This window comes from Hipposideros armiger, unplaced genomic scaffold (assembly GCF_001890085.2).
Source record: "Hipposideros armiger isolate ML-2016 unplaced genomic scaffold, ASM189008v1 scaffold_119, whole genome shotgun sequence".
In the NCBI taxonomy this organism is placed as follows: domain Eukaryota; kingdom Metazoa; phylum Chordata; class Mammalia; order Chiroptera; family Hipposideridae; genus Hipposideros; species Hipposideros armiger.
Window position 1 is genome coordinate 2,201,003 of NW_017731469.1, and position 15,734 is coordinate 2,216,736.

At 42.4% G+C, this 15,734-nt stretch overlaps 1 protein-coding gene across 2 annotated transcripts in view; it reads left to right on the forward strand.

The window, feature by feature from the left end:
- Positions 1-3,258: 3,258 nt before the first annotated feature.
- OPHN1 (oligophrenin 1) overlaps positions 3,259-15,734 on the forward strand; it is a 286,883-nt gene continuing 274,407 nt past the window's right edge. Inside the window, exons 1-2 of one of the 2 annotated variants that reach the window (XM_019648067.1) lie at positions 3,259-3,987; positions 4,125-4,282. In XM_019648067.1, coding sequence (XP_019503612.1) covers positions 4,129-4,282 — 154 coding nt within the window. In that variant the 5' untranslated portion in view covers positions 3,259-3,987; positions 4,125-4,128. The remainder of the gene's footprint in view (positions 3,988-4,124; positions 4,283-15,734) is intronic. The other variant, XM_019648068.1, reaches the window with a different exon arrangement.

Genomic DNA, 15,734 nt, shown 5'->3' on the forward strand with positions numbered 1-15,734 from the left:
TGAGCAGTTATTACGGCACTTGCACATGCGTTATCTATAGTTCATCCTTAGAAAAATTGCTGAAGAATATATTCCCTGGAGAGTTTACATGACTTGTTCAAGGTCACAGAGCTTCAAGTCTGTATTACCTGTATTGCTCCAAGCCTAATATTCTTCTCACAGCATCACAGCTGAACTATGGAGTGATTGCTTAGGAAAGAAATACTGTCCTGTATTAAGACGGTGGAGGTGGTGTTACCTAGACATACAAGAAACGGGGGAGATGGGCTTTGTCTCCCTGAATATTTTTAATTTTTGTCTTTATTATGTTTTTCCTTTTTTTTCCTATTTTCCATAAACGTTTTTAAAAAACTTTATTTTTTAGAGTAGTTTCAGGGCCACAGCAACACTGAGAGGGAAGTACAGAGATTTCCCATTTACCCCTGCCCCCACACCCCATCCACCACATGCATAGCTTCCCTCATTGTCACCATCTCTCTCACCAGAGTGGCACATTTCTTACAGTTGATGATCCTACAATGACATGTCACCATCACCCAGAGTCCATAGTTTACATCAGGGTTCACTCTTGGTGTTGTACCTTCTATGGGTTTGGACAAATGTGTGGACATGTCTCCACCATTAGAGTACCATACAGAGTAGTTTCACTGCCCTAAACATCCTCTTGTACTCTACCTATTCATCTCTTTCCCTCGCTCCCCACTCCTTGACAACCACTCTGTTTTCACTGTCTTCATAGTTTTATCTTTTCCAGAATATCATACAGTTGGCACCATACAGTACATAGCCTTCTCAGATTGGATTCCTTCACTTAGTAATATGTGCATTTAAGGTTCCCTCTTGTCTTTGTATGACTTTGATAGCTTATTTCTTTTTAGTGCTGAAGAATATTCCATTATCTGGATGGACCGCAGTTTATTTATCCATTCACCTACTGAAAGATTGTTGGGAGCGGGCTGCACCTCAGTGTCTGCCATGGCCTATCACACTGCTATTGCAATGGACATTTGATTTCAATGAAGAAAAAAGAAACAATGTACATTTTCTGAAGGCTAAAGAGAAGTTTACACCTTTGTTGTGCTTTGTGGTTAATGTGTGATGGAAAATCCAATGAAAATCTTTAAAAGTGTAATATAACAGTTTTATTGTATTTTAAATTGTCAATATGTATAGTATGCCAGAAATGACACCCTTTGCAACTATTTATACATGATGAAAAAATATAGGTGTCAACCTAAAAATGTGTGATTGAGTACGTAGCTTCCCAAAATTATTTTAGGGATTATGTGAATAAAAAATTGAAGACCCCAATCCTATTGGGTTTTAGTGAGGGTATAATGTGTACAAAGCATCTAGGATATGCGATTGATGCAGCTAGTCTCTGATGGACTGGGTTCTTCTAGTATTAACCGTCTTGCTTCTTTGATATTTGGTCTAGGGCATTTGTTTCCCTCTGCACTTTAGTTTCACTGTCCAGATAAAGGATAACAGATGACTGTAAGACACTTTGAGTATAGGAAGTTAGATGAGCATGATTGTACCTAACATCAGTCATGTCAATGGTGGTATTCATAGTGATGAAAATAGAGGTATAGGCTCCATAAATGACAGCATATAGCAGATGTTCAATAAATGCTTGTGAAATTATTGAATGAATGCTGCAGGGAACCTTGCTAGAATGAAAGACCATACACCTATTCATTAGGTATCTTCCCTTAGTACCTGTGTTGGTGCTTTTAAAGCCCATTTTGGACATTTTCATGTAAAGATAAAAAGAGTAGGAAACAAAGGTAAAATAAGATAAAAAGAGTAGGAAATCCTTCCCTGGGATGTGGCTGCTTATTCCTTTTCTGAGGTTGTTTCCTCTTTGGACTCTACCATACTGCCATCTAATGTAGTGATTAAGAGCAGTGTCTCCAGAACCAACCAGGCCAGGCTCAAGCACAAGCACTGTCACTGAACTGGCTGTGTGTCTTTGGGTAAGTCACTTAACTTCTCTTAGACTCAACTAGCTCATCTTTAAATAGGCACAATAATAATAGTAACCTCATAGGATTGTTTTAAGGGTTGTGGAGGTGGGTTGTAGGATTACAGGTTGTGTGAAAGGTAGAAGAATGTTCCCTCCAAAAGATGCCATGCCCTAATCCTTGGAACCTGTGAAACTGTTGCCTTACATGGCAAAAGAGCCTTTGCAGATGCGATGAAATGAAGGATCTTGAGATGGGGAGATTATCCTGGGTTATTTGGTGGGTCCCTGTAAGTGAAAGAAGGAGGCAGGAGAGTTGGTGTCGGAGTGATGCAGTGGGAAGAAGACTTGATCAGCCATTGCTGGCTTTGAAGGCTGAGGAAGGGGACTGTGATCCAAGGGGTTGGATGGCTTCTAGAAGACTGGCCAAGGCAAGAGCAGAGATTCACCCCATAGCCTCCAGAAGGGAACACAGCCCTTGTGACATCTGGATGTTGGGCCAGTGAGGTCCATTTTTGATTTCTGACTTCCAGAAAATAAGTGTGTGTTGTTTTAAGTCACCAAGTTGGTGATAATGTGTTACAGCAGCCATAGGACACTAATACAGTGAATTAGCCATTATTACTCTCTTGACAACCCCCTTCAGTTCTGGCTTTTAAGTTTCTTCAGGGGACACTCTCATCTTAAATACCTGTCTCATATCAAAACAGATCTTTTTGCCCATGCACACACTATTTTCTAGTCCCTGGTTACCCTTAATCTCAAGGAACCACCTGTAAGAGCACTCCAGTTCTCCTGCAAAAGACGGTGGACAAGAGGCCTCTTAGTTAAGCTGCAAGACAATTAGTAACATCCTTGTCTTAGGTTTTCCACTCACACATGGAAAATCACGTGCCTTCATCAACAGCCTATGCAATGAGTCGGGTCACAAAAACTACGCTTTGAGGTCCCATTCAGGAAAAGGGGAACTCCTAATTACAGCATCTCTTTTTTGGCAGGGGATTCTGAGCTTAACATAGAGATCCTAAGAGCAGGATAATAAACAATCTTAATAAACAACCCAGCCAAATAATGGGAAGTGAGAGATTGCCTCCCACAATCTTGTCCCGGGTTCTGGCTCCAGTTTCCGAAACTTTCCACGTAGACTTTCCAGCGCGGGCGCACCTGCCCCTCGAGTCTGTGCCAGGCCAGTGAGCCTGGGGCAAGCAAGGAATGCCTTTCTGGTTGAGCGGCCGCCCTGGCGGGGTGGTCGGGAGATCGCAGGGAGGAGTCACGGGGCGTGAAACGAAAAGACTACATCTCCCAGGCCGCCACGCTTTCCAGCTGGAGTCCTAGGGCGCCGACTGCTCCCCAGTTTCCGTAGGGAAGCGCCGGGCCACCGCGGCTATTGTGCGTCGCGCTCGCCCTTCTCTTCCCGCTCGGGTGTCTATGGAGCAAGGCTACATTTCCTTGCCGCCTCGGCTTAACCCTTCCGTCGCCTAACAGGACAGCAGGCCGGCTCCCAGGGACCAGGAAGAAGTCTTGGGAGCCGGAGGACTCTGGTAACAAAACCCTAGGGTGCAAGGCACACAGTTGAAGGAGCCCGAGCGCTCGGGCTCGGTACCAGGGCTTGGCTGGGGCGGGGCAGAGGCGCTGGCTTTAAGAAGGGGGAGGGGACGGTGCAGTCAGGGTTGCCCGCGGAGTTCGGCAAAGGAAATCTGCTAGCTCCGGAGAGGAGAGCGAGGAGCGCGGAGAGGCGGCTCCCATCCCCAGCGCTCACCCCCGCCTACACCCTGGGCGGGCCGAAGTGTCACGTTTGCAATTGCTCTGGAAGGATCCGGCCGGTCTCCAGAGGCGAGCCGGGCTGCGGTTTCTGCTGCCCGTCTGGGGAAGCGATGCCTAGGGGGCATGCTGCTTGCTAGGCAGCACCCTGCTGGGATCCGTCTGCGTTAGTTAGCTCTCCCAGACACCTGAAGCAATCGCCGGGCCACCGGTTTCCGGTACAGACCAGCCAGCTCTCCCCAGGAATCTCATCAGAACAGGTACCTGTCCTCCAAAGGGAAGGCGTCTGCGAGCTTCCTAAGCAGGTCGCGCCCTCAGTCCATCCCATCTACTCTCCCTCCTGATTGATGCTCTTGTCTTTGTGTCTTTCCGTTCTCCTTCCAAACCCCACCATCAGAACCATGGGGCATCCCCCTCTGGAGTTCAGCGACTGCTACCTGGACAGCCCCAATTTCCGTGAGAGGCTCAAGTGTTATGAGCTGGAGCTGGAGAGGACCAACAAGTTCATCAAGGACGTGATCAAAGACGGCAACGCGCTTATCAGTGCAATGAAAAGTAAGTGGAAGGCTTCCATGAGGTGTTTCCCTAATCTGTGCCAGGGGGGAGGGAGTGTAGAACTTTGGGCCTTTCCCTTTAGTGGCCTTGACCTTGTAAGACAGGACCTGTAGCTGGGTCAGGGACCCTCTTTCTCTGCAGTGATCCTTACTTAGCACATTGTTTTCCAGAGTGATAATCTGCCTGTACTGTCAGATGTGTTTAGTGCCCATGTCTGCGGCAAGGGCACATCCAAGCTGACAGAGGAACCGCCCGAGCACCTCCTAAAGACTTGGGAATTAAGGCCAGCAGCTTGAGTAATGGTGTTGTCCCAGCCTCTGGTTGCTACAGATGATAAGTGTGGGGGCAGTAAATTGCTCCCCACGGCAAGTTATTTTCTAAGGAAAGCACCTTTGCCCCAGTGATGTTTTTCCCTTTAAGTTACTGAGCTATGGTTTAGGTTAAGGTCAGTCTAAGCTCAGCATTATTGGGGGCCTCACATGCCACTGAATTCTGCTTGAGGATGGAACAAGGCCCTGCTTGGTCCCTGGCACAAGGAGCCCAGCCCCCAGGGAGAAAATTGCAGGGCTAGAGTTGGGAGCCACAGGACAGAGGGAACCTCACCTAGCTTGGCTTTCCCAGTGGTCACAGCTGACAGCTGTGGGACTCTTCCCCCGCCTTCCCTACTGTGTGTGGAGTTTTTATTTCTGCTAGTTGGCAGAAGGCTTGGAGTGAGAGGAAGAATAATAAACATCCTCAACAAGAGTGCAGGCAAACCAACCCTGTGTGCCAAAGTATATACCCAGAAGAATGGACCATAGTAATTGGGTGGAGTGATCATTAAATTTTTTTTTCTTTTCTTGGCTTAAAGATGATTGTGAAAAATAAAGTCAGACTCACTGGCAAACAAGCCCCATATAACTTTGTTCTAAGTGGATTTATCCCTACAATACTGTCAGGGTCAAGTGTGGGGCCCTTCTTACGGCAGACACAGGAAACTGAGAGCCGGGAGAAAGGCTTGGGGGCAGCAGGGCAGTGGTAACTGCTACCGGCCGACACTGGCAGACCCTGATTTGCACCCTGGAGTCTGTGCTTTCCCGGCACATGCTGTCTGTCTACTTGGTCATAATATATAAATCATCTACGTTCCTGCCGGTCTTTTGATTGAATTTGATTACTTAATGGTTTGTCCTGTTGTGGCCTGAGCAAGAGTAAATTCTGGGCAGCACGTTCAAGATGGGGCATTCAAAATGCTCATCCTTAGGGACATATAGGCCAGGCTTGGGGGTGTGTCACCACTGACCGGAGTTCACTGAGAGGTTAAAAACTGGCCGTTGTGCTGCAGAAGTAGTTAGAAAGGTGAGGGTTCTGCACAAAGAAGAGGGGCATGTTTGGGTTTTCTTTTCATGTACTTATTACAGTAAACTGCTTGGTGCAGTGTCCACAGTCAAATGATGCCCCTCACAAGCTCTGGAAACTTAGTGCTTTTGTGAAGTCTATGGTAAGCTGAGAGTGTTTGTGCAAAATAATGACCAGCTAAGGCACATCAGAGAGATTAAGATTCGTAAGGAAAAACAAACAGTTCAATAAAACAGTGGAGGAAGGGCAAAAGTTTTGTAAGCTGGGGCAAGTTGTGGTTTGTATTCTTTCCTCCTCTTCTGAGACAGAACAATTATGCGGGCCCACAGACCTTTGCATATGGGCAAAAGATCCAAGAGGTATTTTGGCCCAGAGGGCTTCTTGATATTTATGGTGATTTTCTGTTTCTGAGTCTACACAGAAAGCCCAAAATAGGACAGGTAGGAAATAAGTCCCAGTGGCTAACCCATAATCCCATTTCTTTCCTTTAAGTTGCATGACTCTAAAGACACGATTAGCAAGAGGCAGAGGCGGGATGTGTCCCAGTGTCTTGACCACAGAAATGTTTATACTCCCACTCTGCTTCCTCACACTGTGCTAGCTGGGCGGCTTCTCGAGGGTAAGTGGGGTGGGAGGAAAAGAAAGTAGGCTCTTACTTTGTGTGGAGGAAGAAAGAAGAGAACACTGGGAATTGGTTTTCTGAGACCTGGGTTACAATCTGGGCGTCACCATTTTGGGATAAGATAGCACATATCACTCACTTCATCTGTCAAACGGGGGTAATGCTACCCACCTCACAGGGTTGTTGTGAGGCACAAATGAGTGAATGGATTATGAAAGTGCTTTGTAAATGGAGACAGCTAAACATTGTAAATTGTTGGTAATCCGTCTTCAGGTTAATAATATATGTGCAGGTGAATGTGTACTTGTCAGTAGGTTTCTGAAGGGAAATGCATAAGCAGACGGAGTTGGAAACAGATTTTCTGCTGTCATCTTGTTGGAAAATGTCGCTCCCTCCATTGGCATGTCTCAGCAGTTCGTTTTGTATTCATGTGTGTGGATTCATTTTGGCATTTGGAGTCTGGCAATAAAAATCAGGAAGAATGATTGACACCTCTTTGACTTATTAAATTGACCAGCGAATCAAATGGCTAGTGCTTCTAGGAACTAATGAAATGTGTATCGTGCTACAACCCCGCTGCAGTTTTTGTGACAGCTATAGCCTTGCTGGGACTTGATCCTTATATTTCTTCTGCTTGTGACCGATTTTGTACAGAGCTCTAGGTGAGGTGCTAGTCACAACTGTGTGTGCTACTTAATTTCTTACGTGTAGGTCCTGTTCGAATACTTAGGTTTACTTAGATCTGTGCTCAGAGGTAACTGATGTTATGAATGATCATCAGCACATCTCCCTTGGGGAAGGGGTTGATTCCCCCCATTAAATGTCATCCGTTTATAATTGTTGGGAGTACAAGAAGAAGATGATAACTTAAACTAACGGCAAATAAAGGCACCGGCACCCGGAAAGCTGAATGTACTGCCCATCTCTCTGCTTGTTCTTTGTTTTCAGGGTGGCAGTGTTGGTCCCTGGTGTGCTTGGACTATTTACTAAGCACTCAGACTAGGTATTGTTCAGTGCAAGCAGTGTGGCCCCTGCTTCCATCCCCACGTGATACACCTAGTGCGTGTTATATATGGTTCAATGAACACATGCCATTCATTCAGGAAATTCTTGTGCACATGCTACATTCAAGTCATCGGGTCCAGGGCTGTCACACATGTGACCGAATGAATCACAGATGGATCCTGCCCTCCAGGAGTTCTCAAACATGATCTAGGTTGGGATTGCCAGTGTCACATAAGGTAGTAGGTAAGGATCAGAGCTGTATGAGTGGGACAGATGGATACCACGGTGTGTGACGTTGGAGGGAGAGCTCATTTCCCAGTGGGGGGACAAGGAAAAGCTAAAGAAGAAGGGGCATTGGAATTGGGCAGAATTAATAACACTTACCACTTGTTTAGCTGTTCCCATGTGCCAGGCATTAAAACCTTGTAACAGCCTCAAGAGGTGAAGATTATTATTCTCATTTTGTAGATGAGAAAACTGCAGCTTAGAGGCTGTCAGTGACTTTCTCAACTAACAAGGGCATGAGTGAATTAGCACCCAGACCTAATTCTAAAGGCACTGCTTTTTTTTTTTACCCCATTGCACTGTTTTTAGGGCAGGACATTTATTGTAGTAGGAATGACAGAATGTAAAGGGATAGCAATAATTTAAGTCTTCTGGAATATGGGGTGCAGGAAGGGAGGTTTGGGAGATGAGGTTGGAATGGCAAGTTGAGGTCTTGACCACGTAGGACCTGTTAAATACTTCAGACTTTATATGCAGGGAGTATTAAAAACGTTTTTGGTGGGAGGGAGGCATAGTTTGAGCTGTTTTTTTTAGGAAGATTCATCTGAGAGTGCTATGTAAGGCATTAGCAATTCCACAGAAATGTTTGTGACTTTTCAGCAGTTAATTGATAGCTTTATATTTTCTTTGATGTAGCTCAGAGTCTGCAGACCTCTTTTGTAAAGGGCCATATTTTAGGCTTTGCGGGCCGTGCAGTCACTGTGGCAATTACTGAACTGCCATTGTGATGAGAAAGCAGCCATAGGTAATACATATATTAAATGAGAGTGGCTACATTCTGATGTAACTTTATTAACATTGAAATGTTAATTTCACATAATTTTCACATGTCACGAAATAGTATACTTCCTTTGAATTTTTTCAACTGTTTATATAAAAACCATTCTAAGCTCAACTAGGGGAGGGAGTCATACAAAAATAGGAGGCGGGCTGGGTTTGTCTCAGTGGTTGTAGTTTGCAGAGCTCTGATATAACTAGCTAACCTAAACAACCTAAATGGGTTTTTATTGGTAATGCAGAAATATAGCAATTGGGAGAACATAATGTCGTATTTCACATTTTCCATCACCTAGTTTTGGTGTGCTGTTAATTATGCATTCAGGGATAACAGGCTCAAATGCTATGAGAGGCCAAGGAGAAAAAATATGAAGCTGTTGGAAGTGGGATAATAGGGCTGGAGTGATTGGGGTAAAATCCAACAGCACCACCCCATTGAAAACGTCTTCACTTTCCTTTTTAAAACAAATACGCTAGCTAAACAAAATACATCCACAGTCTAAATTAAATCAGGTTGAAACTCCTGAGCTAGTGATCTAGCTCTATGAGTCTGTGAGTCTTGGACTCTCATGGGCTAGGAAAATTGAAGGTGACAGTCTCCACATAGACATGTCTCTGGGAAGTACACTGTCACTGTTTGCATATGACAGGTGGAATGATGGTATAATGGGAAAGTGCCCTAGACGTGACATCTAGGTACCTGGGTATGGTGCTAGTTCTGCTCCGGATGGGATCTGGGACATTGGAAAGTCATTTCACTGGGGCCCTAGATCTGCAGCTTTACAAAGGTGGGGGGCGTTAGGGGACCTGTAAGCTCACTTTCAGCTCTAATGTTCCATGACTTTTTTTTTTTGCATTGCATATTGTATTTTAATCATTTTGGAAAGGAATAAGTAACCCAATTACAGCTCCTTACTTTATGCCTACATAAATTTTCACCTTATTTTAGCGTACGTGACAGAATTTAATTAAACAAAAAATTTTTAAAAGCCTGTCAAGAACCAAGGATAACATACTTTATATGTGTTTGTTTGTATTGTATATACAGAGGGTGCCAAAAAAATGTATACACGTGTTAAGAAAGGAAAACTATTAAATTGGTAATAATATATACTGATAACAAAAGATGAATGCAAGCCACGTGTATACATTTTTTTGCACCCCCGGTATAAAACATGTATCAGAAAAAAATTATATCACTAAGCCTACACATACACACGCACAACTACACATACATAGGCAACCTTGGACTAATGAAAACTGTGTTAAGAGAATACAAAAGATGCATTCTAGACTAAAAATGTACATAAAGTTGATAAAGTAGAAATAATAGAATTGGTATAACTTTTATAACCTACCTTAAATTTTTACAAAAATGTCACTTTCTTACATTCTGTTCTTACTATTAAAATTTATTGGGGGTGATAATGGTCAACAAACTACATAGGTTTCAAGTGTTCAATTCTTTTTTTTTAAGATTTTATTGGGGGAATTGGAGGGGAACAGCGTTGGGGAATCAGGGAAGGAGAATAGACAGGTAGACAAATTGCTGTTTTGTTCTTCAGTCTAGTTGTGGAGGGCATCGCTTCACTGGCCCATGTTGGTATGAGCATTGTGCTCTTCCCAGGTGAGGCAATTGGTAGCCGGTCATTGGTCGGCCACTCACGGCGGCTCATGGCAGCTCTCGCTGGCTGCCAGCCACTCACGTAGCTCACGGCAGCCCACTGCAGCCCGGCTGCAGCCTTCGCCGTCGCTGGCGACTCACAGCAGCCCAGCTCCAGGTCAAGCTGTTGTTCATCATCTTAGCTGTAGAGGGCGCAGCGTCACTGGCCCTTAATGTGGGATCCGAACCGCGGCCCTGCTGCTCAGAGCTGGTGCTCCCAAGCGAGCTCTTAACCAACTGAGCCACTCTGCCAGCCCTCAAGTGTACAGTTCTATAATACATCATCTATATGTTACATTGTGTGTTCACCACCCAGAGTCAGTTCTTCCATCACCATATATTTGATCACCTTTACCCTCTTCTACCATTCCCCCTCCCACATTCTGTTCTTGTAAAGACAAGAGTTTTAGATGTTTACATTAAGGTAACATTTTGGAGTGCCAGTTCAGCTCTTGCTTTGATACCTAGGGCCCCTATCTGATAAGTAATTGCTTTTCTGGTAGAATGGGTTGATTCCGTCTTGGAGGCAAATTTGATGTTGAATATACTTAGTGGAGCCATCATTAGCTTGGCACATGGAGAACCTGGGTGCTAGTTCCAAGTCTGCTACTAGCTAGCTGTGTAACACTGAGTAAGTCCTTAGTTTCATCAGCCTGAGTTTTCCCATTTGTACAATCAGAGGTTTGGTCAGTGAGCTTCAGGGTTCATCCTAGAGTTATCATTCTGTTTTCTGGGCTGCCAGATGTCTTGCTGAGATAGTTAAGCAACCTAAACTGATTCTGTCATCAACTTTAGAGTCAGTTCATCTTTACTTTGGGAGAATGGGCAAAGGGAAAATCCAACTGAATATATCCAGCGTGAGTAGATGACTTGAATTGTGCTAGCTTATTTTATTACCTTCTCAGTAAATGCATTTCGACAGGTGTCAACCTGATGCCCTTCTGTTCTGTCCTAAATAATTCTATAGTGAGGGAGACCAAAGCTTTTAATCCCTTTGGGGTGGGTGTAGTGCCATGCTGTGCAGGGAGGAGGTGGTGAGGTAATATACATTCTCAGTCAGCAGACACCCTGTCATTATCCCAGTGATATTAATCAGTGCTTTGGAGCACGTGGTGTTACTCAGATCAATGTAATGAGTATGTCATATGGTACTGCTGTTAGTAGATGTGAAGCAGTGTCAAATGGAATTTGGTGGAGACGATACTGACATGTTCATTGAAGGTCCTCAGAAGACCACATTCCAAAGTAGCTGGACTGGGAGTCCTGTGGGGAATAGGGTGGAAAAGTGAACCAAACCAGACTTTCAGTGTGACCATTTCTAAGAAGCTGTTTTTGTTTTTTTTAAGGGATGGGGGTTGGTGTTAGGGTGGGGTAAGGAAGATTATGGCTTGACGTGCTTGTGAAGAAAAGTTTCTCAATCGACGTTAAGAGTGATGAAGGAAAATTATTTTTCAGCTTCATTTTTTATAGCCTCATTTTTTAAAGCATGGCCAAAAACTTTTGTTTAACCTGGCATCTGTTTCTCTAATCAGTTTCTTACTACAGAAATTTCCTAAAAGCCTGTGAGGATCGGGAAAGATACATATTTTTCCAGAGGAGTACCCTGAAAATCTTGAGCTGATTTTTTTTTCTAGTGGGATGGATGGCCTTCATGATGCTTTGTCGGGCTTGCATCAAGTGCTGAAGCCTTGCATAATGTAAAGGCAATTCGGTTTAATTCAGCAAGCACTTAATATGTGTCAGGCAGCATCCTGGAAATTGGGGATATAATGGTGAATAAGGCCACAATGGGCTCTGCCCTTTTGGAGCACACATTACACATCTGATTACCCATTTAAATAATTTAATTACAATTGTGAGAAGAGCTATGATAAAGAAGTGTAGGGTATTACATATATTCTATCACATGTTACAAAGTGAGGATTTGTGGGAAAAAAGGAGCTAGACCATGGGGATGCAACTATTCATAAGGAAAAAGAATAAACTGAGGAGGAAGAATTCCTGAGTCAGAGCTCCCTGTTTTACTACCTTGGTAGTTAATGGCTCCGGTAATGAGCAAGACACTTCAAGTGAATGGAGAGTTTCTCAGTAACAGACACGGTCTAGTATTTGACGTGGGATCTTTAGGGAAAACCTCAAGTACCTACTACATCCTTCTTTTATAAGTATATGAAAATGATTTTTGGATAGGTAATGCATGAAGATGGTACAAAATTCAAAAGGTAGAAAAGGGTAAACCTTTTTCTTCCTCCTATATCCAGTTCCCTAGTTCTCCACCTTAGAGGCAGCAATTGGCAACTGTTTCTTTATCCTTAAAAAGACTTGACCCCAGTACTTCTTTCAACTTCTGCTTCCTCAAGAGTGTGTTCCATTGTAGACAAATTCCCAGCCACACTGTGGCAAGATGTCTTTAAGATTTTAGTTGGAGGGAATGCTGGACTAAAGATCTCAGAAAATTACACTGGCAAAAATGGTCACAATCAACTTTTTCATAGCTCTGGAAATTAGCCAAAATGCTCACAACAATCTGCAGAGTGCTTATTGATGAAAACATGTTAAACCTCTTTAGCAGCAGGGTTTGTGACATTTTAATGTATCCTGCCTCCCATTCCCTCTCCAGAGCTTTGAGGTAGCCTTGAAAAACCAACAGCTTCATAAACACAGTAGTCGTGGAAACTAGCAGCCTTTTAGCATTTGAGGGGTAAAGACTGGGTTTGTAGCTCCTCAAAAACTCATATACTCAGAGCCTTATCACTATCTAACCTGCGTCAAAGTAACCTAGAAAAGCCCCATTCACAGGGTTCTCATTACTTCACCTGCTTTGGCATGAGCTCAGTGGGAAAAGTTCTATCCCCAGGGTGTTTAGCATCACAGTTTCCTGAGGCTGCAATATCAGTCAGGAGAAGCAAGAGCCTCGCCAGAAACATAAAAGGAAGAAAAGGGGAATGAGGTATTCACAGGGGCTTTGAAAATCTCTGACATATTCCTGGGGATCTAGAAGGCCATGTGCATACTCAGGGCTTTGCATGTGCCTAGAAAAGACCGAAGAGGGCCCCAGTTTCTCTCCTGTGGCTGAACTTAAGGCAGAGTTGTAAACTGCCTGGCTAAGTGTCGAAGGAATGTCCCAATATGCACAAGAGCCTTTCAGCAAAAGGTTGGAGACATTTAAGATCTTTGAACACTCACTAGTTGACCACTAAGCTAATCAAGCAGAGACTTCAGTGGCCACACACTACAGGAAATACAGACAGTACAGAATTAGTCTAAGAAAGATAGTAAACAAACAAACAAATAAACAAACTGCCGCAACAACAATGACAAAAACAACAATAGCAACAAAGCCTGGGGGTCAGAATCTGACTTCTAGAAGTACCAAATTGTCAAAAATGTCCAATTTTCGACAAAAACTGAGCACACATTCAAAGACAGACATGTATGGTTCATACACAGGTAAAAAGCTGTCAGTAGTAATTGTCCCTGATGAGGCCTACATGTTGGAATTTAGAGAAAAAATTTAAATTAGCTAATATAAATGGAAAGATCTAAAGGAAGCCAAGTCTGAAAATTTAAAGGAAAGCATGAGACACAATATAAGGATATAAAAATTATAAAGATGCAGCAGATATTTTGGAGTTGAAAGTAAAATAACTGATGTGAAAAATTCACTGGAGAGGCTCTACAACAGATTTGAGCCAGCAGAGAAGAGTACCATAGAGCATGAAGATAAGTCAACTGAGATCATCCAGTTTGAGCAAAAGAAAGAAAAAGTTAAGAAAAATGAATAGAGCCCCAGAAACTGTGGGGCACCATCAAATGTATTAACATATGCATAATGGGAGTCCCTAAAGGAGGCAAAAGAGAGAAAGGAGTAAAGAGACTATTTGAAGACATAATGACCAAAAATCTTCTGCAATTTGATGAACAGCACTATTCTCCAGATCCAGCAAGCTCAAAAAACTCCAAGTACGATAAACTTAAGGAGATCCATACCTAGATACATTGTAGCCAAACTGACAGAAACCAGAGACAGAAAGAATCTTGAAAGAAGAGTAAAACAACTCATCAGGTGAATGGGATCCTCAATAAGATTAAGAGCTGACTTATCAGAAACCATGGAGACCAGGAGGCAGTGGGCTGACATATTCAAAGTGCTGAAACTGAAAGAAAAAGGTGCCAACCAAGAATTCTATATTCGTCAAAAGTATCTTTCAAAAACAAGGAAGAAATTAAGATGTTCTCAGATAAGCAAAACAAAAACAGAATTTGTCACTAGCAGATCTACCCTACAAGACATACTAACGGGAGTCCTTCAGAATGAAATGAAAGAATGATAACTAAAACCTGCACAAAATATTACAGTAAATGTAACTACTAGATATAAAATATCTAGTAGATAGATATAAAAGACAGTGTAACTGTCTTTTTTAGTTACTCTTTTCTATCCGATTTAAATGACAAGTGCATAATGCAAAAGTTATAAAACTGTTGGTGAGCTTATGATACATAAAGATACAATATGTATGACAATATAGCACAAAGGAGCAGGGCAGGAAACAATTATATTGGAGCAGCATTTTTGCGTGTTTTCTAAATTAAGTGAAAATTAATCTGAACTAGATTGCTTTAAGATGGTAATTGTAATCCTGAGGTCAGCCACTAAGACAATAACTACAAATATATAGTCAAAGAAACAACAAAGGTATTAAAGTACTACATTAGGCAATATCTATCTATTTAACACAAAAGAAGGTTGTAATGGTGGAAAATAGAGAAAAGATATAAGACATATAGAAAACAAATGGCAAACATAAACCCTACCTTATAAGTAATTATATTAAATGTAAGTGGAATACACATTGCAATAGAAAGTCAGAGAATGGCAAAATGGATGAATTGATCAAAATTGGATAAATTGACTGAAATATATGTTGTTTTTAAGAGACACTTTATGGACTCAAAGACACATGAGTTGAAAGTAAAAGGATGGAAAAATATACCAAGCAAACAGTGAACAGAGAGTTAGGTATACTGATATAAGACAAAATAGATTTTAAGACAAAATTTTTATGACATACAAAGAAAAACATTTCAGTGGTAAAACAGTCAATATCTCAGGAAGGTATAAAAGGATAAACATACGCACCTACTAACAGAACCCCAAAATACATGAAGCGAAGTGGACAGAACTGAAGGGAGAAATAGATAGCCTAACAATAATATTAGGGGATTTCAATATTCCACTTTCAAAAATAGCTAGAATAGCTACACAGAGTTCAACAAGCAAGTAGAAGACTTGAACAACACTGTATACCAACTAGATCTTAACATCTGTAGAACATGTGACACCAACAGCAGAATGCACATTTTTCTCAAGTACAGATGGAATTATTGAGGGTGGACCCTCTGCTAGGCCAGAAAACATGCCTGAATATATTTCTTCATACAAAGAATGTTCCTAGCCACAGTGGAATGCAATTACAAATCAATAACAGAAGGATATTAGGCAGTTCACAAGTATGTGGAAATTAAATGTCACACTCCTAAGTAACCAGTGGGTCAAAGAAGAAATCACAAGGGCAATTAGAAAACACTTTGTAATGAATGAAAATGAAAACACAACATGCCAAAAATTATGGGATGCAGCAAAAGTAGTGCTTAGGGGAAAATTTATAACTTTAAATATCTGCATTAGAAAAAAAGAGCACAATTCAACAACCTAACATTTTATATTAAGAAACTAGAAAAAGAAGGCCAAACTAACC